General features: G+C 47.4%; 2 protein-coding genes across 3 annotated transcripts in view; one reads left to right on the top strand and one right to left on the bottom strand.

Annotated features, from left to right (window-relative positions):
• KLHL25 (kelch like family member 25) overlaps positions 1-13,506 on the top strand; it is a 36,055-nt gene extending 22,549 nt beyond the window's left edge. The window contains exons 2-3 of the mRNA XM_063142897.1: positions 1,232-3,054; positions 13,130-13,506. Coding sequence (XP_062998967.1) covers positions 1,249-3,018 — 1,770 coding nt within the window. The 5' untranslated portion in view covers positions 1,232-1,248 and the 3' untranslated portion in view covers positions 3,019-3,054; positions 13,130-13,506. The remainder of the gene's footprint in view (positions 1-1,231; positions 3,055-13,129) is intronic.
• Positions 13,507-22,712: 9,206 nt separating this feature from the next.
• AKAP13 (A-kinase anchoring protein 13) overlaps positions 22,713-27,407 on the bottom strand; it is a 298,396-nt gene continuing 293,701 nt past the window's right edge. For both annotated transcript variants that reach the window (XM_063142172.1, XM_063142171.1), the window contains one exon: positions 22,713-26,817. In XM_063142172.1, the coding sequence (XP_062998242.1) occupies positions 26,768-26,817 (50 nt within the window). In that variant the 3' untranslated portion in view covers positions 22,713-26,767. The remainder of the gene's footprint in view (positions 26,818-27,407) is intronic.

Genomic DNA, 27,407 nt, shown 5'->3' on the forward strand with positions numbered 1-27,407 from the left:
GTGAAAGCACCCCCCAAACTTGGGATTCCAATCAAACGGTTGTAGTCTCCATTTTATTAACTAATGGAAATAGGATAATTAAATCCTTAACACTTGTATATTGCTTTCAAGTGTTCAAATTAACTCTCGTACATTAAGTAGTTGCAATACTTAAGATAATCCTCAAAGGACAAGGCCTTATTTATGCTTCCCCTTCCCATATTGCAGGTGGGGTGGGGGAGACCGCGGCTGAAATTGACTCTGCTATGAGTTCATAGCAGAGACAAAATTCGAACAGAGGACTCCCAGTTTCATCGTTCAGACTTTCACAGCACAATCCTAAGCATGTTTATTCAGAAGTGAGACCAGTTAAATTTAATGGGGTTTACTTACTAGTAAGTACATTTAGGATTGCAGCGTTAGCCAGTATGTTACACTAGCTCTGTAATTATATTTCCCTTGTCTTGCATTTATATTTATTTCTTTATTTCTTAATTTATAGACCACGCAAAAATCAGAGTTCTCTGAGCAGTGTACAAGTAAATTAAACGTCAAGAAGAGAACTGGCCGAATGGCTCATCTTATTCAATAGAGGGAAAATGACTGCCGATAACTACAAAGCTTAATTTGAGTATTGCAAATCCCACAAGAAACATCTGGGGTCAACGTAGGAGTGGGGAACATCCTTAGATATCAGTTTTGTTCTATTTTTTAAGGGCGAAGGGGGAAACGAAAGTTAAAGCAGATTCTCACCTCACTTTATCTTACTCGGCATTCAACCAATCAGGAGTGCATCTATCTAGCATTTTACTTTTGAGCTTCTTTTAGTTGACCTACTCCTAAGGATGGATCAAGACATTCCCCCTGAAACTGGAGACTCTTTTCTTCCAAAGAACTATGGGTCGCTTTCATAGTGTCCTCTCCTCTTTATCTTCACAACATCCCTGCGAGGTGACCTTGACTGAGAGACAATGTTTATAGACCCAAGGTAACCTGATTAATTTTCTGGCCGAGCAGGGATTTTAATCCAGGTGTCTCCGGTCTGTGTTGACCATTGTAATCATTCCATCATACTGGCTCTCTAGAGTTATTAGTAAGACCTAGCTTCTATGGATTTGTCCTGCAGAATGATGGGGGTCTCAAGTTTGATAAATGTGAGCTTGCCTTGGTGAGTCAGCAACAAATGAAGTTTTCATACTGGAGAATGTTGTTTATCCCCTGGAACTCAGGACTCTTGTTCACTTGTCTACAGATAGCACTCCAGTCATCATGTCGGTCAGCGTCCACGAGAACCGTAAATCCCGAACGAGCACCGGTTCCATGAACATCTTGCTGTTCCACAAAGCCTCTCACCCGGACTGTGTCCTGTCTCACCTCAACACCATGAGGAAGCACTGCATGTTCACTGACGTCACTCTCTTAGCTGGGAATAAGTCCTTCCCATGCCACCGGGCTGTGCTAGCGGCCTCCAGCAGGTATTTCGAGGCCATGTTCAGCAACGGCCTTCGCGAGAGTTTGGGCGATGAGGTGAATTTCCACGATAGCCTCCACCCAGAGGTGCTGGAGCTGCTGCTGGACTTTGCCTACTCATCCAAGATCATCATCAACGAGGAGAACGCAGAGTCCCTCCTGGAAGCCGGCGACATGTTGCAGTTCCACGACATCCGAGATGCCGCCTCCGAGTTCCTCGAGAAGAACCTGTACCCCTCCAACTGCTTGGGAATGATGGTCCTTTCGGACGCTCACCAGTGCAAGAGGCTGTACGAGCTCTCTTGGAGGATGTGCCTGGTCAACTTTGAGACAGTCCACAGGAGCGAAGACTTCAATAGCCTCTCCAAGGACACCCTACTGGACTTGATTTCCAGCGATGAGCTGGAAATCGAGGATGAAGAGAAGGTCTTCAAGACGGTCATCCAGTGGGTCAAATACGACTTGGACAAGCGGAAACCGTTCCTCCCAGAGCTGTTAAAGAGCGTGCGGCTGGCCTTGCTGCCTTCCGAATGCCTAAAAGAAGCCATGGCCTACGAGGAGCTGATCACGACAGAGGAGCAGAACAAGCAAATTATGGAGGAGGCTCTTGGGTGCAAAAGGAAGATCCTGCAGAACGACGGGGTGGTCACTAGCCCATGTGCCAGGCCGCGCAAAGCTGGGCACACCCTGCTCATCTTGGGAGGGCAGACGTTCATGTGCGACAAGGTTTACCAGGTGGACCACAAGGCGAAAGAGATCATCCCCAAAGCAGACCTGCCCAGCCCCAGGAAGGAGTTCAGCGCATGCGCCATTGGCTGCAAAGTCTACATTACTGGAGGGAGAGGCTCAGAAAACGGGGTCTCGAAGGACGTCTGGGTCTATGACACTGTGAACGAGGAGTGGTCCAAAGCTGCCCCGATGCTTATCGCTCGGTTCGGGCATGGCTCTGCGGAACTAGAAAACTGCTTGTATGTTGTTGGCGGTCACACGGCGGTGGCCGGTGTCTTTCCTGCCTCTCCGTCCGTCTCACTGAAGCAGGTGGAGAAGTACGATCCGGTGGCCAACAAGTGGACCATGGTAGCCCCTCTGAGGGATGGCGTCAGCAACGCAGCGGTTGTCAGCGCCAGGCTGAAGCTCTACGTATTCGGCGGGACCAGCATTCACCGCGACATGGTGTCCAAAGTCCAGTGCTACGATCCGGCGGAGAACCGGTGGACCATCAAAGCCCAGTGCCCCCAGCCCTGGCGCTACACTGCGGCCGCCGTCCTCGGCAGCCAGATTTTTATCATGGGCGGAGACACGGAGTACACGGCGGCATCGGCTTACCGTTTTGATTGTGAAACGGACCAGTGGACGCGGGTCGGGGACATGACGGCGAAGCGGATGTCCTGCCACGCTTTGGCTTCGGGGAACAAGCTTTACGTGGTGGGCGGCTACTTTGGGACGCAGCGCTGCAAGACGCTGGATTGTTACGACCCTACATTGGACACCTGGAACTGTATCACGACGGTGCCTTATTCCCTCATCCCCACAGCATTTGTCAGCACATGGAAACACTTACCAGCATGACGGTCTGCAGGTCAGGAACTGAAGCGCTCGAAGGAGGTAAGATCACTAGAGGAGGCCTCGGCGGATGTCCGCACAGCCCTTCCACGCATGACCCTTTTAGGCGGGAAGCCTCCGAGGTTTGCAAATACAGGAAACCTGAGAAACCTGTGAAGAGGTGTATTTGGATGCCTTCTTTGCTTTTGTACCACAACCATTTTTTTACTGTATTTAAAACATTTACTTCGGGTTTTCAGGATGATTTACAGTAAGATACGGTCAGGGATATATTGTATTATTTATTTATTATTGCATTTATATCCCGCCTTTTTTCCTCCAAGGAAGCCAAGTCGGCGGACATAATCCTCCTCCTCCTCTCCATTTTATCCTCACAACAACAACCCTGTGAGGTGGGTTGGGCTGAGAGTGACTGGCCTAAAGTCACCCAGTGGCTTTCCATGGCCGAGTGGGGACTAGAACCCGGAACTCCTGACTCCCAGTTTGACACTTTAGCCACTATACCACACTGGCTCTCTTGTAAGGACATATTGTCTATGTCCTTTCCATACCACCCACCCACCCCATAAAATGCTCCCTACCCATGCAAATCTTGCACGTAATGCTAGCCTAAAATGCTAGATTTTTATATATGAAGGGAGTTTTTCTTTATGTGTGGCATTCCAGCTCTGTCATTTCTTCCCCTGCAGCCTGAAATGATACCGTCCAGTAAGTAGGAGAGGGCAAATTCACCTGCACACGCCCAGCCACTGCCTGCCCAAGCCTCTTCTGAGGCTTGGATTCACCTGGCGAGTGCTTGGCAGCCGCCCACCCACGCACCAAAATCACACACTTCCTCTTCCTGAATCATTGGTGGCTGCCGTTGATGCAGGACGGGCAAGTGTGTGCTTCTTCTGTGTGCACGTCAGGAGTGCCTGACTGGGTCCGGGGGTGGACAAGGGGGGGAGTGTCTGTCAGACTCCCGGACACAGTGGGGCACTCGCAGTATCCATACCAGTAAGCGCTACATCGCAGAAGTCTTCTGTGTGTTGTCACTTCCACAACACAATCGTTTTCTCTATGTTCGCTTGGAATAACCTCCCGCTTACATCCGTGGTGCTTATTCCCCAGTAAGCGGGTCTGAAGTTTGGAGAAGCCAAACCTGTCCAGAAGGCTTCTAAAACCAGGGAGACTAACAATGCAATCCTGAGTGCGTTTACCCAGGAGTAAGACACACTGAATTCAACAGGACTTCTGTCCAAGTTCTGGGCTCCACAATTCAAGAAGGATACAGACAAGCTGGAGCGTGTTCAGAGGAGGGCAACCAGGATGATCAGGGGTCTGGAAACAAAGCCCTATGAAGAGATACTGAAAGAACTGGGCATGTTTAGCCTGGAGAAGAGAAGATTGAGGGGAGACATGATAGCACTCTTCAAATACTTAAAAGGTTGTCACACAGAGGAGGGCCAGGATCTCTTCTCGATCCTCCCAGAGTGCAGGACACGGAATAACGGGCTCAAGTTAAAGGAAACCAGATTCCAGCTGGACATCAGGAAAAGCTTCCTGACTGTTAGAGCAGTACGACAATGGAATCAGTTACCTAGGGAGGTTGTGGGCTCTCCCACACTAGAGGCATTCCAGAGGCAGCTGGACAACTATCTGTCAGGGATGCTTTAGGGTGGATTCCTGCATTGAGCGGGCGGTTGGACTCGATGGCCTTGTAGGCCCCTTCCATCTCTGCTATTCTATGATTCTATGAAGGGCATTGTTAGTCTCCCTGGTTTTAGAAGCCTTCTGGATAGGTTGCTGCCTGCTTCCTTGTTGACTTCTTCAGACCCAGTCCTGTTTTTGAGCTAACGCAGAAAGAAAGACCAAGAACTACCAGACCAATCTGTGCATTCCCTGCTGTAGGTTAACGGCGTCTCCAAACTTCAGTCCTGCTTTGCCATATTGCGTAACAGCTGCCGCAGCCGCTTAGACACCTAATTAACTGCCGCTTGGCTATTAAATGCTGCAGCTGAGCAGGCGAGGACTCCATCTTTTCTTCATCTCGGGTTACAGGGCCTCTCCTTTCGAGCAACTTTAGCACTGAAAATTAAATTTTATATGCCCGCCACGCAGGTGCATCTGAGAACCAAAGCCGCTGGCTGGCAGCATCGGTGGCTTTGAGTACATGTCAGACTGACACTGAATAATATTTTCTTCCTTCAAATAAAGACCCGCGTATTTAACTTCCTTAACAGCCGGGGCTTTGCACCGGGAAAGCCGTTTTAACAATGCAGGAGTTATTACAAGGTGCTCTGACATTCTAATACCTCTTGGCTTGTAAAGTTTCTTTTATTGCTGTGTTTGTGGTTTCCTGGGACCTCATTAAGCCAAGCCCCAAAAGTGAAGTCTCTTTAAAGAGCCTAACGCCGTGATCTTCAAATGCCACACAGGGTTACTGAGATGTAAACTTTTTACACCTTTGCTGCAGACAAATAAGAGCGGGTTCCCTCTTTCTGGTGGAGAGGTTCTCAGGGCGTCTCTAAACTACACCGTCTCCATTCTGCCCTGCAGTTTAAAGGAAAAACACAGAAGCCGGGGATTCTGAGAAATTGGGAAGCGAAGCAGGTGCCCGAGACAATTGCAAAAACAAAGTACCTTCCATTTGTTTATTGCATGTGTTCACAAAGGTACATCACAGATGGATTTGCGTTCTCGGCCTATGATGTTCCCTTGCAATTTGGACAAAGTTGCAGGGTGGGGTCATGGGATCTTCCTCTTTCACCGTTGCTGGAAACATGGGACCACGCACTCCTCAACGTCAAAACGCCTTTGTCAAAAGAGATTGCAGCAACTACCTTTCCAGAATCATCTTGAGGAGTATTTTAGGCCAGTCTTCCCCAACCTTGTGCATTCCAGAGGTTGTTGGACTTCAGTTCCCATCAGCCCCAGATAACATTGCCAGTGATCAGGAATCCTGGGTGTTGAGATCCAAAATGTCTGGAGGGCACTAAGTTGGAGAAACCTGTTTTAGGAAGATAATGGACAAGAGTCTGTCAAGAACAGGTTAGGGCAAGGCTGTGCAGCAGCGACGTCTCCAGATGTTTTGGACTTCAACTCCCAGAAGCCCCTGCCAGCAGAGTAAGTAAGGAATGCTGGGAGTTTAGGTCCAAAACATCTGGAGATCTACCTTTTGCTAATCCCTGCTTTAGGGCACCAGACTGAGAACAGAACCAGTTACGAGCAGTGCATTTGCAGCTTAAAAGTGAAGCTGAACTCTGCCTGGGGTATATTGCATGTTTGGAGGCTCGGGGTGCAAAGTACACCCCAAATAAAAGAGATGTCTCAGGATGCGAAGTTTTTATTTGTGGACTTTACACAAATATACTCTTTGCATCCTGAGACGTTTCTCATGTTTGGAGATTCAACAGGTTCTTTTAAAATAAAAACTTTCTACACAGATTTTAGCCTAGCCTCCTCCTTGCCATGCTGGCTTTCTGTGTGCAAGGTGTTTTTGTATGCCAGCGATGATTTACACAGGCAAGTTTCCCACCTGCAGTCTGAGGTGGTACAGTCTGGCAACAGCTGTACCACTTCCTTCTGCTGATTGTGTCCCTCAGGTTCTGATTGTTCATCAACTGTACCCACTTCTCCAGTTGCGACAGAGAGCTTCGGCTGATGGGCAGAATGAAAATGTAAGAAATAAAATTAATATAGGGTACGAGGGGGAAATGTGAGCTGCACTGCATTTCCCTGGGAGTTGGTTGACACCTTTGAGTACAAAATCTGATCCCTTGACAGGAATGTTGTGTGACACTTAATTTATTGCATAGGCAGTAATTCTCTGGATTAATCATGATTAACAGCTTGAGCATAAAGCCCAGCTAATCTCTTCAAGCACATCTGCCCCAGTTTTTGACACCTTAACTGACCGGTGATCCCTAAAAATGGACTTCGGATTATATAAATAAGCTCACCTTCCCGCTACTTTCCTTCCCTCCAATTCGACTTCCATTTACACTAAAAAAAAAAAAACCTAAAAAGTTTTTTCTGCCTAAGTCGATTGCGAAACAACAGCCATTTTGTGGAAAACACTTTGGGAAGATAAACGAGACGTGGTATACTTTGAATCTTCATTTCCCCCCTGCTCTAAAATATTGAGGGGAGTGGCTTGCCTTGTGCCATGCTGTTGGAGAAGAAAGTCAGGAAAAGGGGTTCCTCGTGAGCCTTAAAATTCAAGCTCTTCTGTGGTCTTGTCCCTTTAACATTCATCTGCATAAGCCAAGACTGGACATACCCCTCTGTGACATCAGAGCAGATAAGCCAATGGCATCAAGGGAGGGTGGAGGAGGAGGAAAACCAAGGAAAAGGGCCATGGGTATTTGGCAACAGCCATGGCCTATTGCTCTGATGAATCAATGGTTGAGTTGCCATCTGTTTCCCTGGCAAGGCTCCTCTGCCTTTCAAAGTTTGGTGACAAACACAAATTCGGCTGAGATAGGTGCTCTTCCTTTCACTCATACCGCCATACCAGAGAAAGCCGCAAACCACACATTTCTTTCGCTGCATATAGATGTAGCTCCCAAAATCTTGCCTGGGTCTCTAAAAAACTGCAAGCCATGGCTTAACGCTGGTGGTGCACCAGCTAATAACCTCCAGCAAATGTGTTAGGAGAGAGAGCTGCCATTTTACAGAGAACATTCCAGAGTGCTGGCAGCGGTGAAAAGGACTTAAAGAACTGGGCATGTTTAGCCTGGAGAAGAGAAGATTGATGGGAGACATGAGAGCACTCTTCAAAGACTTAAAAGGTTGCCACACAGAGGAAGGCCAGGATCTCTCCTCGATCCTCCCACAGTGCAGGACACGGAATAACAGGCTCAAGTTACAGGAAGTCAGATTCCGGATGGACATCAGGAAAAACTTCCTGACTGTTAGAGTAGTACGACAATGGAACCAGTTACCTAGGGAGGTTGTAGGTTCTCCCACATTAGAGGCCTTCAAGAGGCAGCTGGACAACCATCTGTCAGGGATACTTTAGGGTGGATTCCTGCATTGAGCAGGGGGTTGGACTCAACGGCCTTGTAGGCCCCTTCCAACTCTGCTATTCTATGATTCTTTGATGCGAAGCCATCATCCGTGTTCCCCTGGAGCTCCGCTTATGCTCCAGTGTGCACACAGAGGTCCTTCACGAATATGCTTCGCCATCCACTTCAGTGGCAGCAGGTGCAAATCCCTTCTGTGTGGCCCAGAGCTGCCCACCCCACTGAAGTAAACAGAGCAACCCTTCGGGACGAGTACTTTGAGTGTGCATTGGAGCCTCACAATCACCGAGGAGATCTTTGGATCACAGCCACTGCGGGGTTGTTATTTTGCTCTCCCATGCCACCGCTTGCTATTTTTCTTGGGCTGGTGAAGCTCTGCCAGGCAGATTTGCCCTCTGGGCAGTTTTGCCACCTGATGTATGGTGTTCTGGCACTGCAGCCCTGGCCCAGAAGCAAATCATCCCATTTATACTGAAGGTATTATAGTTAAGGAGTTCAAACAGCTCAACTATTTAATTATGGAGGGCTCCCAACAAATCCTCCATTCTGACACTGCTTTCAAAGCTTCCAGACATCATACTTTGCTAGAAACTCATTCCATGCGGGGGTGAGGTGCTGTTACAGGCATTTTTAGCAGATTTGGCATGTTCTAAATCCGAAAGTACCCGATGCTTTGGCAGTGGGGTGGGACAACCTGACAGTTTTGCTTTCCCCTGCGTTCAGTGTTTCTACATCTCAAGGTCTTTCTCTCCTGAATATGAAGAACTTTGCAAATTCTAGCAAATTCTTATCACGAAATGAACCAAAACGAAACTTCCGCCCATCTGCATCGGCCAAATTCAGTAGGTTCAGCAATTCCCAGCAGGGAGAGGACCATGTTGTGCCTGCCTGCCATGCAGGTGTTAAAGATGGGCCACCTGTCAGAAAACAGAGGGTGGCAATCCTGCTTAAAGCTCTTGAACTGGCTGAATGAATGTAGCCGCTTGGGTTTTCCGAAAACCTCAAGTTCTCTTCGTCCCACATAAAGAGAACTTTGATAAATCCTTATCAAAGCAGAACTTTGTTATTTATGTATTTGTTACGTTTATATCCTGCCATTTTTCCTCTTGCAAGGAACCCAAGATGAGTAGAGCCTCAAACCTGGATCTCCCAAGTCCCAGTCCAACACTCATACCACTACACCACGCTGGTTCTTCGGATCCATCCCTTTCTGCCACTGTATCCCTTCTCTCTGCCAGAGTTTCTTTCCTCTTCTGGGCCTTTTCCATGAAGTCCCCTGCTTTCTTAGCCTGTCTAGCTTATTTATTTATTACATTTTTATACCGCCCAATAGCTGAAGCTCTCTGGGCAGTTCACAAAATTTAAAACCATAATAAAACAACCAACAGTCTAAAAACGCAAATACAAAATACAGTATAAAAAGCACAACCAGGATAAAACCACGCAGCAGAAATTGATATAAGATTAAAATACACAATTAGAACAGTAACATTTAAATTTAAGTTAAAATTAAGTGTTAAAATACTGAGAGAATTAAAAGGTCTTCAGCTGGCGATGAAAGGAGTACCATGTCGGCACCAGGCAGACCTCTCTGGGGAGCACATTCCACAGCCGGGGTGCCACAGCGGAGAAGGCCCTCATCCTAGTAGCCACCTGCCTCACTTCCTTTGGCAGGGACTCACGGAGAAGGACCCCTGTGGATGATCACAGAATCATAGAATTGCAGAGTTGGAAGGGGCCTACAAGGCCATCGAGTCCAACCCCCTGCTCAATGCAGGAATCCACCCTAAAGCATCCCCAACAGATCCTTGTCCAGCTGCCTCTTGAAGGCCTCTAGTGTGGGAGAGGCCACAACCTCCCTAGGTAACTGATTCCATTGTCGTACTGCTCTAACAGGAAGTTTTTCCTGATGTCCAGCCGGAATCTGGCTTCCTTTAACTTGAGCCTGTTATTCCGTGTCCTGCACTCTGGGAGGATCAAGAACAGATCCTGGCCCTCCTCTGTGTGACAATCTTTTAAGTATTTGAAGAGTGCTCTCATGTCTCCCCTCAATCTTCTCTTCTCCAGGCTAAACATGCCCAGTTCTTTCAGTCTCTCTTAAGGTCCAGGCAGGCACATGTGGGAGGAGGCGTTCCTTCAAATAACCTGGCCCCAAGCCATTTAGGGCTTTGAATGTTAATACCAGCTACCTTTGCCCTGTGACCGCCACCTTTCCTAGCCCCCTGCTTTTCGAGTCGTTTTGTCTTAGGAACAAAAGAGCCATATCGCATCAGGCCAAGGGTCCATCTAGCCCAGCATTCTGTTCACACAGCGGCTGCCCAGCTGCCCGCAAGGAAACCCCCGAGTAGGATAGGTGTGCCACAGCACCCTCTCGGTCACGGCCTTCCTCCGCCTGCCCCGTGATGCAGAGTTTGTGCAGCTCATCCAGTAGACAGCCAGAGAGTCTTCAGGGTTAGACCAGGTAAACCAGTGGGCAGCCAGGTTTCAACCTGCTCTTCTCTTCACATGAGGGCGCCTGAGCCCAGCCCTATTGCCACCGCCTTCCGCTGCCGCCAGTCCAAGTCGTCAGGTTTGGGGCACGTTGTCCTTCGTGGGAGGAATTAATTGGCATCTCTGGTATAACACGGGCGGGGAGGAGGGTGGCTTCAGCGGATGGACCGTTCCTGCCAAGCAGGGGTTGGTCTCCAAAGCCTGTTAATCAGGTCGCGCCGGTCGGGAGCGGCTGTCTTTTCGAAACAAGGCGTTTATGCAAAGCAGGTTCCAGCCAAGGCTGGGCAGAAAACCAAAGCTGCACGCTAACTTCAACACTCTTGTGTCACAATAAGTGTGTGTGTTGTGGTGGTGGTGAGGCAACATGGCTCCTTCTAATGCTCAAATTCATTGGTCCCGTGCTAATCTTTAGGGCAGCAAAAGCAGGCCCTGCGCGGGTAAGGTACAAAATCATGCATGGTATGGAGAATGTGGGTAGGGAGACATTTTCCTCCCTCTCTCAAAATACTAGAACTCGAGGTCATCCCATGAAGCTGATGGGTGGGAGATACTAGACAGATAAAAGGAAGGACTTCTTCACACAGCTCAGAGTTAAATTATGGAACTCACTGCCACAAGATGCAGCGAGGGCCACCAATTTGGATGGCTTTAAAAGGGGGTTGGATAAATTCCTGGAGACGAAGGATATCAATGCTACTAGCCCTGTGTGCTATCTCCAGTATTAGAGGCAGTAAGCCTGTGTGCTGGGGAACATGGGTGGGAGGGTGCTGTTGCACCATGCCCTGCTTGTTCCTCCCTGGCCGATGGCTGGTTGGCCACTGTGTGAACAGAGTGCTGGACCAGATGGGCCCTTGGTCTGATCCAGCATCAGGGCTCTTCTGATGTTCTTATCTACCATCTGGGGCTAGGTGCAAAAGACGTACGCTTAGAACTAAGGGATTTTGAGCCCAAGAATTTGAACTCTGTTCAGTTCTGGTGATCAAAATGCAGGATTTCTGAGCCCAATTCCAAATTCATTTCAGTGGTGGTGGGGTGGGTATTTTGCTTTGCTGCTGCTGTTCAATCTTTGAGCGTCAGAAATCAGAGCAAGAGAGGGTGCCACCTTCTACTGATTCAGACAACGGATCCATCTAGCCCCATATGGTCGACACTGACTGGCAGGAGCTCTCCGGGGTTTCAGGCACAATCCTTTCTTACCCCTACATGGAAATGCGGGAGATCGAACCTGGGACCTTGTGCCCGCCAGGCAGGGGCTCCACCCCTGAGTTACCCCTGCCCTCTCCCCATATCACTTCTCCACGTCCTTCCAGCAAATCACCCCAAGATCTTCTTTCTATCCACCCCTGGATTCAAGGATGCCAGCACAGAGGAGGTGAAAATTAGAGTCGGGGGAACACGTGCTGTGTGCCATGCATCATCGTCGTCCCCCCTGCTCTTCATACAGCAGAGAGAGAGAGGGAGGGCAAAATGCCCCTCCTTGCACTGCTGCATTCAGGTCTGGGCTTCGAAAAGCCGCTTCCTCCTCTGCTAGCTGTGGCACTACGCCACAGGTGGGCAACATTGGGGGGGGGCATTTTCCATCCCACCTTTTTTTCCTTCTGTTTGCAGACCGCACCCCTGCTACCGCTGCAAGAATGTTCGCTGTCCTTTCTGAAGCTAAATAGCCACTCTCCAGCTTTTAACTAACTCCGCATGTGATGCACAGCTATTAACCCTGCAGGTGGTGCCCCTCCCCACATCTGAATCAATGGACGCAGCTCTTAAATCCAGGGGGTGCAGAGGGGAGGCTTTGAGCAATGCAGCCACATCAGCTTTGGGCAAACCTGAGGATGCAATTTCTGCTGTTGATTTTTTTTTTAAAAGTTACTGTGAAGTGTCTGCCCATTCTTGTCACATTCCCACTCGCATTATTGGGCCTCCATCATTCGCTCCCGGAGCGACTTCAGCTTGTGCAGGCCAGAGCAGTTGCAGCCCAAATGGGACCACTGATCAAACTAACAGAGCAGAAGTACAAACAAAGCCAGTGTGGTGGTGTAGTGGCTAGAGTGTTGGACTGGGAGTCGGGAGATCCGGGTTCTAGTCCCCACTCGGCCACGGAAGTTCACTGGGTGACTTTGGGCCAGTCACAGACTCTCAGCTCAACCTACCTCACAGGGTTGCTGTTGTTGTGAGGATAGAAATAAAGAGGAGGAGGATTATGTATGCCGCCTTGGGTTCCTTGGAGGAAAAAAGGCGGGATATAAATGCAATCGATCAACATGCTTCTGCAAACTCCAAGGTTTACAGAAGTACAGGAAACTTCGGGGACCTTAAAAAAACACAAAATAGTCCATTGCGGACTGAGCATATGCAGAATGCTGCATGTTTGGGCAGGGGGTATGGACTGTAGTGTCATGGAAGAGGCCCTGGCTGGCTGGCAGGCATCCTGAACTGCACGCTGCAATATTTTGTTGCGGCTCTGTCTCATCACACCAATTTCTCGGTACGTGCAGTGCTTATACAATGCGTTCTGGGATCGTCCGAACTAGCCGCAAAGCTACCTAGCCTTTTCAAGAGGTTGATGCAACTAGCTGAGCAATCGGGCTGGTAATGAGCTCTGTCGTCTTTTCCTCTCTTTCCAGATGCTGGCGTTGTATTCCTCTGCCGGTATTCATACTGGGGCCTGCGTAAGCGACTGGAGGCTGCTAGCTTTGCTCTCTGCTGCCCTCACAAGGCCAAACCTGGGCTGCACTGAGAGGACGGGGTGGGCAGGCTGAGCTGTCCAAGGACGAGGGATCAAAACTACGGGCAAGTCCTTCTCTGGAAGCGGTTCAGCTAACGCCATGTGGGCACCGCCTCGGCACCAGATGGAGCTCGAAGAAAGCCAGAGGAGGCAAGGGACTTGAAAAGCCACGGTATTTCTCTCCCAACCAAGGAAGCTTTCGAGGACTTCGAAACACTCCACTGCCATGTGAATGAAGCACAGACACCTCCACAAGGGCTAGAATTGTGGCGAATCGTTTTTTGGGGGATATAACATGTTTTCGTTTGCGCCTCACCGTCCCCAGGAGCTCTGACAATGTTAATAAAACTCTCTGGGAAGCCGCCTGCTTTGGACGTGAGTTTTCTTTTTGAAGTACAGCCGATGTTGAGATAGCAACAGGGCCGCTGAGCGGTAATTACCAGCACAGCGCTTATTTCACGGTCAGGCACATCCTGCAAAGTTGCAAAAACGGGGCTGCGGCCATCGACGCTCCGTAACGCTATCGGAATGCAGAATGCAGAGGTTTTAAAATGATCACCTTCCAAAATACATATAGTGTATTTTATTAGACCATCTCAGACGTCACCCAAAAAAATCTGCAAGCTTTCGAGATCTCCAGCTCTCTTCATCAGGGAAGATGTTACGAAAAGCACGTTATTGGGACCAGAGAAACTCGGGAGGTCCTCGTTCTAATCCTCATTCGCCCATGAATCTCATTGGTTGACTTCGGGCCAGTCGTTTTCAGCCTAACCTACCTCACAGGGTTGTTTGGAAGATAAAATGGAGAGGAGGAGGAGGATCGTGTCAGCCGCGATGGCTTGCTTGTAAGAGAAAAAAAAAAGGCAGGATACAAATGTAATAATAAATAAAATCTATAGAGGAGCACTAGCGCAGTGGTAGGAGAGCACCTGTTTTAACACCACAGCTTTTATTTCCATACCACCCTTCCTCCAAGAAGATCAGGGTGGTATACATGCTCCCTGTCTTATTCCTCTTACAACACCACTTCGAGGTAGGTTAGGGTAATATAGCAACAGGCTCAAGGTGGCTCAATGAGCATAATCCCACACACACACACTGTTAACTGCCCTTTCTCCCTCAATTGTTAACCAATCTTCCTGAAAATGTTCAGGTTATGTAAAATAGGCGTTTCTTTCTGGCATATGCAAATTTCAGAAAGATTGGCAAAACCTTTTCAGTTTTATTAAGGTTAGAATGACCAGTCCTCCGCAATTCCTCTTTTCAGTGGTGGAACTTGTGTTTTCCCCCCCCTTTTGAGCCTTAACTAAGGGTGCATGGTGTGCGCGCCCTTAAATACAGAACTAAATAAAATACAGAGAAGGGCCATTGTGACTGACTGAAGAGTTAAGAACGCCAGACAATCCATGCTGGGTCAGACCAAATGCCTGCTAGGTCAGCGTTCTGTTCACACCCTGACCAGCCAGATACTTCTGGGAAGTTCACGAGCAGGTCAGGAGTGCAACAGCAGCCTCCATCTCATGTTCCCCAGAAACTAGTGCAACAGATGCATGCTACTTCTGATACTGGAGCCAATTTAAAGCCGGATAAACTAAGCTGCTATTTCCTTGCCATGTACTGGGGAAATGCCCTTAAAAAAAAAATCTGGTTCCCCTCCATTGTCTCTGAATGCTGCTTTAGTGTCCATCTCTCTCTCTCTCTCTCTCTCTCTCTCTCTCTCTCTCTCTCTCTCTCTCTCTCTCTCATTTTAATAAACAACCAACAAAAGACAAAAAGAACACTATCAGATGGACAATGAAGAGATCACCATAGTATACACGCAAAGTACTGCCAAAAGGTAGACAACCTTCCCTGTATAAAACTCCTGTAGTTATACTTCTCGGCTTTCTATGAAAGAGTTTGAGACAGACATCCTAGTTAATCCACCAGATCTTTCCATAAGTTTACATGGTATGTTGCAGCCATCGGTATTCCTGTTAGTGTGTCTGACTCTCATGTGAGTGGTAGAGAACCAGTGTGGTGTAGGGGCTGGACTGGTGAGGAGGGAGACCAGGTCAAATCAACACTCAGCCATGAAGCTTACTGAACAACGTTGGCCAAACATGCACTGACCCCGACCTACCTTGCAGGGCTGTTGTGAGGATAAAATGAGGGCAGGGAGGCCATTTCTACAGCTGTAAGCTCGTAGGAGGAAGGGGAGATAAAGACTCAATAATAAATAATTTCTCCTATTTCGCCAGTCTCCATTCCTGTTCCTCTTCCATTTGCTTCTTGGAGCTCCATTCTTTGCAACAACAAAAAAAGTGTATTTATTTATTTATTTATTTATTTATTTATTTTTAAAAAACCCACTGAAACCTTAGATGCAGATTAACAGTGCAATCCTATACATGCCTACTCAGAAATAAGCCCCATTGGTTTCAACAAACGTCCTGCTACGTAAGTGTGTTTAGGCTTGCATCCTCTAAGTTCTGTAAAAAAAAAAAAAAAAAATCCACATGCATGCAAACATCACTTCTATGATTCTGACCGCGAAGTTCTGCATTTCTGGATGCCGAATTCGGCTCTAGAAAGCACCGTAACGGGTGCGGTCTTGATTTGAGCTTTTTCCCTAGCTACTTCTGGTCCAAACACACACATACACAGGCCTTGGCTGCAGGAACCAGAGATGGTATTGCCCCTCCCCCTTTCATCTTTAGCCTGGGGTTTAGTTGGCCTGAATGCCAATTCAGAGGCAATTGGCAGCAATTGAAATAGCCCCAGTGCGTTGCTAAGGGATTAAGCAGGAGGCTGTGACAGCATAAAAGAGCCCGAGGAATAGCTGAAGAATAAGGCTCAGCCTGAGAAAGTTTGGTTAACGCTGGGCAGGGGGAGTTTGCGTGCTGAAACCCAATCCCAAGTTTATTCTCCAAGCTGAAAACAAAAGAGTGTTTTTGAAATGTCAGTTCTCTCTCTGGGGGTCATCCATTTCCCCCCTTTTCTCATGCTCCAGCGCTGTGTTTCAAGTGGCACTTCCTACGCTGGGTCACCTTGGATGCAGTCTCTGGCATCAAATCTGGGACTAAAAGTTTGATCTGAGACCCTTCAAGTCTTGTCTCAGTCTTCCTATTAGGCTTCATATCTGCCAGGGGACGCAAGAAGAGCCATGTGGCCCCAGGGGACTTTGGACAAGTCACTCTCAACATTGCCTACCTCCCAGGGTTGTTGAGAGTATTACAGGGATGATAGAGGGGCTTCCATGCCTCCTCAAACTCCTTGTGGGGGGAGTGGGATAAAACATTGTTGTTTATATATAAAAGTGAGCCTCGTGTGGCGCAGAGCGGTAAAGCAGCAGTTTCTACAGCTGAAACTCTCCCCACAGCCTGAGTTCGATCCCAGCGGAAGCTGGTTTCAGGCAGCCGGCTCGGGTCGACTCAGCCTTCCATCCTCCCGAGGTTGGTAAAATGAGTACCCAGTTAGCTGGGGGAAAGGTAATAATGGCCGGGGAAGGCAACGGCAAACCACCCCGCTATAAGGCCTGCCAAGAAAACGTCAGCGAAAGCTAGCATCCCTCCAAGAGTCAGTAATGACTCAGTGCTTGCACGAGAGGTTCCTTTCCTTTTTTATATATAAAAACCATTTATTCTCCTACCTTTCAGGCCTAACGAGCCATCAAGGGGGATTTATTTATTTACAATATTTATATACCACTCCACATCCAAAAGATTTTGAGTGGTGAAAAAAATACACCATATTAAAAAAAAAACTATTTTAAAAAGAACAGAATCCTTCTGATCAAACCTGAATTCCGGTAAACTGAGTCTGGCCACTCAAGGAAAGCTTCCTGAAATGACGTTTTCAGGAGGCGCCAGAAGCAGAGAATTCCGTAGGAAGGGGGCCACCACACTGAAGGCTCTTCTCCCAGTGGACTCCAATAGGCCCATAGGATTACAATTACAATGAGGAAAAGTAGATCTATGAGGCAGCAAAAACAGAGAGCATGAACACAGAGCCATTAAAAATAATCATACGTAATTCTATTTAAAAAAATTCCAGAGCAGTAGCCCTGCATGTCAATTTTGCAGCAAAACAACAATGAGCCTCAAAATCCTAACAAATGTATGGTGGCAAAAGCTTTCATGGGCTATTCGAGTGTCTGTTTAAATTATAACTTAACTAGGGTGACCATATGGAAAGGAGGACAGGGCTCCTGTATCATTAACAGTTCTATTGAAAAGGGAATTTCAGCAGGTCTCATTTGTATATATTGAGAACCTAGTGAAATTCCCTCTTCATCAGAACAGTTAAAGCTGCAGGAGCCCTGCCCTCTTTAAAATCTGGTCACTCTAGTATAGCTCCTGCACCTTTAACTGCTGTGATGAAGGGGGAATTTCACCAGGTTCCCCATATATACAAATGACACCTGCTGAAATTCCCTCTTCTATGCAACTGTTAAAGATACAGGAGCCCTGTCCTCCTTTTCATATGGTCACCCTAACTTAACACCCTCTCACACTTGTTTCTGATTCTCTTACTAACTGGATCTCACTCACTGAATTTCTAAATGCCTAGAAACTCACCTGGGAAACTGGTACCATTAAATCAGGGCCGGACCAACCATTGGGCAGAGTGAAGCACCTGCCTCAGGGGATAGTGGGACATTTCTCACCAAGACTCAGCAAACTGTCAATCAGACTCTTGATTGCATACCATCAGTGGTTACCGGCCTCATCAGCCAACCTGGTGCCCTCCCTCCAGATGTGTTGGACTACAACTACCATCCTTGCTGAGGCTGATGGGAGTTGTAGTTAATGAACCGTCACCGCGTGCAACTGATTCAGAGCTCTGAGCTAGTTTTTAAGACCCAACTTTCCCCAACCTGATGCTCTTGAGATGTTTTGGTCTCCAATGTGATTCTTCCCCTTCCCTCTGCATTTTCTCTTCACAACAACCCTGTGAGGTAGGTTGGGCTGAAGGAGAGTGACTGGCCCACAATCACCCCGTGAGATTCATGGTCGAGTGGGTATTTGAACCTAGGACTTCCTAGGACTACTCTTAACCAGTACACTCCACTGGCACACAGTGTGAGTCAAGAGGGATGCTGGCGATGGTGCAAAAGCAGAACAGCAGTTTAAGATGATGATGATCCCGCCTTTTGCCCAATGCTGGGCCTCAAGGCATCAGATAAGTCTCCTTAATTACAGACAGAGTAACAGTACTAGGATCAGCTCATGGTGGACGATCAAGTATTACGAGCAGAGGAAGATTTATATCACGAGATTGTATTCACAGATTTCATCAGCATCACTAAGCAGCAGGGAGGAGGGTTGGAAAAGTGTGGCGGAGGCGGGGGCAGGGTTTACAGGGCAAACACAGGCTGCATTGTGTTGTTTAGAGGTGCAAACTTCCCAAGCGCTGCCCAGACCAGCCTGTGAAAGGCTCATGTGGAAAAGTGGAGAACAGAATGGGCATTTTCCACGCTCGTTTCACCCCTTTCATCAATGTCCATTAAAAGAAGAAAAGCTGTGGATTAACAGCCTCTGAAAACAGCCCTGGGAATCCCTGGCAGGCCTCTCGCACTGTGACTGCATTTCACACATGGTCGCAGTCCAAACAGCTTTCGTTTCTCATCAGATCAACTTGAACGAATCCCCTCTTCACGCTGCAGGCTTCCTCCGTGTCCTTGGCTCACCATGTCCCTCCTCGCCCAAGGGGCCGCCACTCCGCTACTGCCTCCCTTTAAACAAAAGATGCCTTGAAACTCAAGAGGACACGAGCACACGGGGAACGACGGAGCACAACAGAGCAACAGATAGATCACAGGAACTGGGCTGGGCTTGTTTCAGAACTTGGGTTACTTTAGTGTGACCATATGAAAAGGAGGACAGGGCTCCTGCATCTTTTAACAGTTGCCTAGAAAAAGGAATTTCAGCAGGTGTCATTTGTATGCATGCAGCATCTGGTTAAATCCCCTCTTCATCACAGCAGTTAAAGCTGCAGGAGTTATACTAGAGTGACCAGATTCAAAAGAAGGCTGGGCTCCTGCAGCTTTAACTGTTGTGATGAAGAGGGAATTTCACCAGGTTCTCCATATATACAAATGACACCTGCTGAAATCCCCTTTTCTATACGACGGTTAAAGATACAGGAGCCCTGTCCTCCTTTCCATATGGTCAACCTAGATTACTTTGATGCAGGAGTTTTAATCCGCCTCCACCAACCTGTCGCCCTCCAGGTGTGTTGGACTGCAGTTCCCAACACCCCAGCCAAACCAAGATGGGGGTTGTAGTCCAACACAACTGTTTTCAGTTTTTAGAACAGATACACAAAACCTCGGTGACTGGAGAGTGGGGAGAGGCGACTCATCTTTTGAATCAGCCCGTTCTCTGGCCCCACCAAAAGAGCAACTTTCCTCTGCCTTTTCTCCAAGCCGAGAGAAAGGCCGGCACCATAGGCGTGCATAAGTGGTGTGCCCAGGCACACCCTAAAGTCTCAAGCAATAAGCAACGAATTGAGGGGGCCATTGAGAAGGGATCCAGACATAAGAACCATGCTGGATCAGACCGAGGGTCCATCTACTCCAGGAGGGGATCTACACTAGTATATGAAACGTTGTTTTTAGAGTCATGGAACGTTTTGTTTTTGAACGATTTAAAACGTAGCAGGTTTTAAAACATTTACTTACTTTTCTCTGTCCGTGGGAATGCATTTTTTTTGGCCACACTAAGAAAAGAAATCCGTTTGTTCTTTTCCCCCGTTTGCCAATTTCCCCTCCCACTTCCTCTTCTCTCTGAGAATCCTCCACTTACAAACGATCCAGCCAGCAGCCTCCCAAAAGTGAAACTAAAAAAGTCTGCAAAAAAGAGGCTTGAAAGAAAAAAACGGCTCCAAATTTGGGCGCGGAAATTACATAAGCATGCCCCCCCCCCCGGAATGTGATTGGCTAATTAAGAACTCCAGGAAACCCATTTACTACGATGAAATCGGCCACGTCGCACCAAATAGAATGACTTATTTCAAAGAAGTTCAAAATAAAAACCGGAGAACTGACAACGTCACAAACTATACGTCATGTGGCGAAATTCTACCAAACGCACCCTTAAAAACGGTAAGACACGTTCTAACTTGACTAGTTTAGAACCCCTCCAGCACTCTGTTCACACCATGGCCAACCAGTTGTCAACCAGAGATGAAGAAAGCACGACATGGTGCAACAGCAGCCTCCCACCCATGTTCCCCAGTAACTGGTGCACACAGGCTTACTGTCTCAGCTACTGGAGGTAGCACAGGAATAGTCCTCCAGCTGCCACCCCCCACCAATGCTGGGGCTCACCTGCAACGGCCCTCCCACGGTCAGGCAAGCAGGCCAAATGCAGAGTAGGGTAGCCGTGTCTACAGTGCTTAATAAATAAATGATTTTTTTTTAAAAAAATGTCCTTTATGATGGAGTAAATGATCGCCTTTTTTAAAAAAATAATCCCTTGTTGCGCACTCTAATGAAATGTGCTGCACACGCCTATGGCCGATGCTAAAGAGACATGGCAGACCGTTTCCAAAACGAAGCATTGCATTGCAAAGGCGCTCTGGATGGAGGCCTTCGCCCGTGATCCAAAGAGCAGCTTTGGGATGGATGGAAGAGGAATGTCAAGCAAGCAGGCGCCTCGATCCCGAGCCAGTATTGAATCAGGTTTTACGCAGCACCACAGTGGGAACCGTGCCAGTGTGTGTGTTTGTGTGTGTGTGTTTCATCTATAATTTACAGCCAGGCTTGCCAGAGAGAAAAAGCAGCGTCAGCATCAAGTCAACCAATGCAGCGTCGACGAGGAACATCGCTGAAGGGTGAACATGGCCCGAGGTGGCAGTCTAAGATGGCCAAGTTTGTCAAAGGCAGCACTTGAAGCCCAGGGAAGAAAGGAAAATGCAAGGATGGAGAAAGGAGGGAGTGTGAAAGACACAGTCTCAATCCAAAGGGCTGGGTGAAAATGGAAAGAGGAACTCCAGAATCCGATGCCAGGGGGAAGCTGATACTGAAAAAATGTGACATTGATAGAAGTAGCTGAGACAGGCAAGCAAAGTAGCTTCCACCCAGGATAGCAGGGACATTTGGGACCATGGTAGATTTTATTGATTTTATCCTGCCCTATGAGGACAGGCTAAAGGAACTCGGGATGTTACGTCTGGAGAAAAGGAGACTGAGGGGAGACGTGTCAGCAGGATTCAGGTACAACACAGGGAAGATGGTCAAGAACTATTTTCCATGGCCAAAGAAATGAGGACCTGAAATAAGAGGTATAAGTTACAGCTACCTAGATTCCAATTAAATAAAAGGAAAAACTTCCTGAGGGTAAGATCTGTACAACAGCGGAAATGTCTACCTATAGAGGTTGAGGGTTCTCCATCTCGGGAGGTTTTCAAGAAGAGGCCGGACAGCCACCTCTCATGGATGGTTTAACTGGTTTTCCTGCACATTGTAGCGGGTTGGACAAGATGATCCTTGTGGTCCCTCCCAACTCAACAATTCTATGAACGCGCTCCTTCTTACCATGGGTAGTGCAATTCAGGGATGAGCAGGAAGTAGATCTCCAGAAGTTCTGGGCTTCAACTCTCAATAAAGAAATCTCAACCAAAAGGTTATGTTTATATGGATTCCTCCTTCTTCCTATCCAGGCCTCAAGTTTGCAGTGACATTTTCCTGAATTGCTTGTGATTTTTATGAGGGGACGGTGCAAATACATCTCCAGTAATCCCAGTGGGTAATACCTGCTGGCAGGCATTCCATTTTGATTTACACATGTGCAACGTGTGGGTCTCCAGATGTTTTGGCCTGCAGCTCCCTTCACCCTTAGTTATGCTGGCTGGGGGTGATGGGAGGGGTGTGTCAAAACATCTGTCGGGACACAAGTGGTCCACGCCTGCTCCAGATCAATCTGCCTTCTGATCCAAAATGTAGCTCATCCAAAATGGCGGAAGGCTCGTATTTGCAGAAGCTCTGCAGTACGTCCACAGTTTAAAGACCCCAGGAAGCAGGTTTTGAGAAGAACCTCCTCGAAGCATTGGAGAGCCATCATGGGTCAGAGAAGCCCATCCTGGGTTAGATGGACTGGCTCAGCATTAAGGTGGCTTCACAGGCCTGCTTAGGAGAGAGTGAAATGAACATGATATACCTTCCTGGTTGCGTTCAGAGTAGAGTGCTCTCTCACCATGACATCCCACACTAACACACACTCGCTCTACCTCTCCGCCTGTGTCATAACAGTCTTCCCCATCTCGATGCCCTCCTGGTGTGTGGGACTATAACGCCCATTATCCCCAGTGGGAGAAAGATGCTGCGAAGTGGACAGATTTAATTTCCCATGCGTGAGAGATAAAGTGTTCCTCAGAACACCATAAAAGCTTCTCAAGAGCATCCCAACCAACCTTATGGCAGCTGCAGGCACCTTCCCTCTGTTGTGGAAAACACAGTATCTTATCCACATTCCAACGAAGCACAAAGCACAGATGGATCAGACTTAAAATCAAAATTTATTTAGAAGGGAGGGAGAAGTAGTTGTTCCTCACAATAAAGGCAGATAAATAAAAGCTATTATGAAAATCTGATGGGTTTTTGTCTTCTTTTTTGCAAATTACAAAGGGGGGAAACTTTAAATTTTTACAGTCAGTAACCTACTTAACTTTTTACATAATTACAAATTAACATAGCAATTGAGGTTTCTTCTTTCTGTCTCTCTCTCTTTTTACCCTCTCCAATGTCGTACAACTTTTATTTTTAGTTTATTTTTTTAAAGATAGATTTCAACCAGAAATATGCAAGAGGTACCTTTCAAGAGGCAATCCAAGGGAGAGGAACACTTAATACATTTCTATCAATAATGCTAGTGCATTCGGTCCTCGTCAGAAAGAAATGATCACGGCTGACTTTGAACCATAATCTAACTGAACGGGAAAAGAACTCAACATGTACGAACTCCCAATGCCTGCAGATTTTGTTTAAATGCACAGAAATCCATCAATCTCTATTAAAAAATTGTGTGGAAAATCATCTCCTTTTCTCTCTGGGAAGAGAAGGGTCAGTGGCAGCAGATTTTTGGCTAAGAAGTTCCCACCTCAAGTGGCATCCACGTCATCCCCACCGTCTCTTGGGTCTTCCTGCACCCATGCAACGACCCACGGACACAAGTGGTACAAAATTAAAACGGTTCGCCTTGTGCTCTTGTGGGGGAAAAGAGACACTTCTTTGTGGATGGTTGCCTTAAACAAAGATGGAGGCAAACAATACTTTTGGAGAGAATTGAAAGCGACTCAAGAGAGGCTTAACTTCCCGTGCGTTACACACATTGCTTTTCCCTCTGATCCAATTTTTGGAAATACCCAAACTTCCAAATCCTGTTTAGCACCAGCGAAAATTGGGGTAAGCGTATAGGCCTTGGGAACTGACCCCGTTTTCTATCCACCTTCAGTTCCCTGAGAAAAGTATTGTCTGTCTCCAGCCTTACAGTCACAAGACGTTTGCTTTGGCTAAGAGACGCTGGGTGTTAGAGGTTGTTCCCTAGCAGTGGTCGATAGCATTTCATGCTCTGCAGACTCTTTTTTTTCTTTTCTTTGCATTAGTACGGTGCATCAATAATCAATTTAATATTTACAGAAGAAATAAAAAACACACACACACATACTTTGAGCTTCATAAGCCCAGCTTAAAAATAAACACAAAATGAAACAAACAAAAGAAAACTTAAGTAAACGTTTTTTCTTTTCTATCCAGACCTCTTTCAAACAAACAGAAAGAATTGTTTTTAAAAGCAAGCCCAGCTTGCAAACCCAGAACAAGCATCAAATAATAATAAAAAAACAACAGAAAGGAGAAGCAGAACACCGCAGTTGCCCCCAGCTTGGCTTTTGGAGCATGGAGCGTTTAGAGAGTATTCAGACTTGGCGGAGCCACTGGGGAGATCCTCTCGCTGGTTGAGGCAGACCTGATTATTTCTGCCCCGGTCCCAAACAGAGAAACTCGTTCCGTGCTGATTTTGCATGAGAATCGCTCCCGGAATGCTCTAAAAGGAAAAGGCATTGGGACAATAGTGCAAACCTTTCTTTTTTAAAAAATAATAATAATAATAATAATAAAATAAAAATCTGAAGAGGTGGTGGGAAAACGAAATTTCCAAATGCTTCAGGGGATCAGCGCTATTCACTTCACTGGTCTACTAGGAGGTATCTCCGGGCGGTGAAAATGTTACGATTGGGGCAGGGGGTTTCTCTTCCCTTGGCATCGCTGCAATAGGAATGGCTCACAAATGATGACATATGTTTGCAATAGCACAAAATGCTAGAGAGAAGGTTCTTTCATCATCTGTTTGGGCTGGATCCCTCCCTGCTAAACCACGCTTCTTGCTCCCAGTGCAAGGCGGCATGTGGTTTAAGCCTTAGCAGATTAAGAGATCAAAGTCCTCCGTTTTGCAGGTGGAGAAACAGAGCCAAAAAGCGATTTTACATCCATCAAGGTCAGGTTCAAACATAGTGTTTGTGGAACTGGGAACATCTTTACCCATGTGGGGAAAAGCCAAGAGTGCCGTGAGGTGTGAAAGGTGAAGCACATACCTCTTGCGCTCTGGGTGCTGGCCCTACTTATGAACTTAGCCCAAAGGGTGTGTGTGAGGGAGATTTCCTGGTCACGCTTGCATACTTGCTCTGCCACTTAAACACTACAGTGTACATGACTAGAAGGATTAATTCTGGTGTGCCAAACTCCTTGGAAAGCTGACTCACACAGCTACGTCTTGGCAGGAAAACTCATCATGAAGTGATGCCCCGCCCCCTCAATATCCACGTTTGAAAGGGGCATTGTGAAAGGACAAAACCTAATCATTAAGCCTTGAAAAACGTGTTTCAGGATGTGTCAAGAAGCTATTTTACCACAGAGAGGGCCATTTTGACCTCATGACGGCTCTTTCCATTTCAAAATGGTGGTGGCATGCCACCACAAAGTGACAACAGAACTAGATAGGGAACTTTGCAATTCTTAACCAACGCTCGGTCAAGACGTTGAACAAAGTCAGAGAAGTTCAGTGGATACGTGCTTGTAAATGAAAGACAGAAGTCCTCCATCACCGATATATTTCTGCTTACATGGACAATTTTCTATCTAACTTACAGACACCCACTTCGCACTACCCCAAATGGCTTTCAAAATGGCTCCTAGCACAGAGAAGCGAGATTTGGAGAAACTGGAAATGTATAAATAGGCCTGGTCAGAGATGCCAAGGGAAGAGAAAAGGGGAATTTGAGTTGTTGTTGTTTCTTTTGAACGTGAAAATCTACCACCACCGCCTGACATCACTCAGGCAAAAGTTCGTGGGGATGTCTCTGGTGCATTAGCAGCTGTCCGGTGGGAACTACTTCATATTGGGGTGGGAAAGGAAGTCTCCTGCCAGGGAGTCAGGCTGTACTTCATATTCAATTCAAAAGTGTGTTAAGAGTTGTTGTAATTTAAACGTTTGCCCTGTTGTAGCTCTCCTGAGGTGGGTTTTAAAGCATGCCCTCTGGTAACTCTGTTTCCTTTTTCAAAGATGACCCTTTCATCACTCACTTCAATTTGGGAGCCTTCACCATTTCTAATCCATTTCACAGGCATTTTGCCTGTCAAGGAGAAAATCCCGGATTAATGTCCCTGGAATTGGCCTCCACCATCCCACAATGCACCTGGCATGGGAATCCCACCCCTGGAGACCTGTTACATACACTCCTGGCCCTGACGTTCTCTACCCAGAATCCATTACTCTTGTAATGCAGTTGGTCGCTCTGCCACTACCTGGCCTTGAGTCCATTCCCGAAATGCAAACGTATACTGAAGGGGGTGCAGGTGGCGAAAGCATTTGAACCGAGCAGCGAAAAGGAAAGAGATATTTAATATCAACACAGTCCCTGAACACTTCATAAGGTATCATCTAACCCTTTAAGGGCTGAGCTAAGCTCACTCGGCTTTTCTGTACAGAAAAGGATATACAATTCCATTTATTTATATATGTATATATATATATATATATAAGTATATACACAATATATCTATATATACCAGTGTACAAACACTGCTAAAAGAGCCCTATCCTTTTGCTATAGAGGGCTTTTTTATTTTTGGTGGTGTTCCCTTAGGCTGCCCTGGGACCCATCTTCCCCATCTTTGGAGAGGAAAGAAGAAGCAGGGAAGATCTGTCTGTGCGAGTTGATAGCCACCATTACACATGGAGTGGGTGTAGCCAAAACCAAGCCCGCCCAGTCCGGCCACATCCAGGGTTCCTTCCTGAAGCTCTCCAACTCCTCCTCCTCCTCCTCTTTTAGACACTGTTTAAAATGTCACGTTTCCAGGAAAACATGCAGAATCAGCGGTTGCGAACGTGCGGAGAACTGTCGGAGGGCAGGCAGGCTTTCGCGGTAAGGAGGCCCAACGCCGTCCAAGGCAAAGGAGAGGGAGACGTCAATGGTACGCCACTCTGCGGGGGCGGGGGGGGGTGACGGGGTGGAGACAAGGAATAGTCTCATCCGTGTGGGATGGGGAGAGGTGGGGTCAGCAGAAAATCTCCTCTCCTTCCGGTGCCGCTTCTGGGGAGTGAGCATCTGAGAAAGGAAGAAACCAAAACAGCAACGTGAAAACCAAGCTAACGGGCCAGACCTTTCCTGCCGTTGACCTTTACACATAGCTGTGAAGACCCTCGTCAAACATGCCTTGTGTCCACGCCTTCAACACGGACACAAGAGACAATCGATTGCAGCAGAGGGTTGCCAATTTTAGTCCCAATACACATCAGGTGCTGTAGCGGCACCGATCTCCTACTGCCTGCACCAGAGGACAGAACTACGAGCAGTTCAAACTGGAACAGAGACCAGAATCTTAGAGGATCATCAGACAGGGTTGAAGTCGTGTTTCCCTAACGCGTCCCGCATTTGAAACAAGCACTTTTCACGGAGAAGAGACCAGCGACCACGTGGCCTGTAGATTTCAATGGGACAGCACCCTCTAGTGGGCATTTTAGAGCGCAACCTCCAGAAGAGTCAGATTAAAAGAGGTTTATTTTGTGATGCTAAGACTGAGAAAAGGAGCGCGAGACGTGCAGGAGGGGGACGTCATCGTCAGCAAAAGGACCTGCGAACACCCGCGAGTGGCCAGTAACAAGTACGCTATAAAACGCTGGTCTGATGACGCTCTT

The sequence above is a fragment of the Elgaria multicarinata genome, chromosome 16, assembly GCF_023053635.1.
Source record: "Elgaria multicarinata webbii isolate HBS135686 ecotype San Diego chromosome 16, rElgMul1.1.pri, whole genome shotgun sequence".
NCBI classification, from domain to species: Eukaryota; Metazoa; Chordata; class Lepidosauria; order Squamata; family Anguidae; genus Elgaria; species Elgaria multicarinata.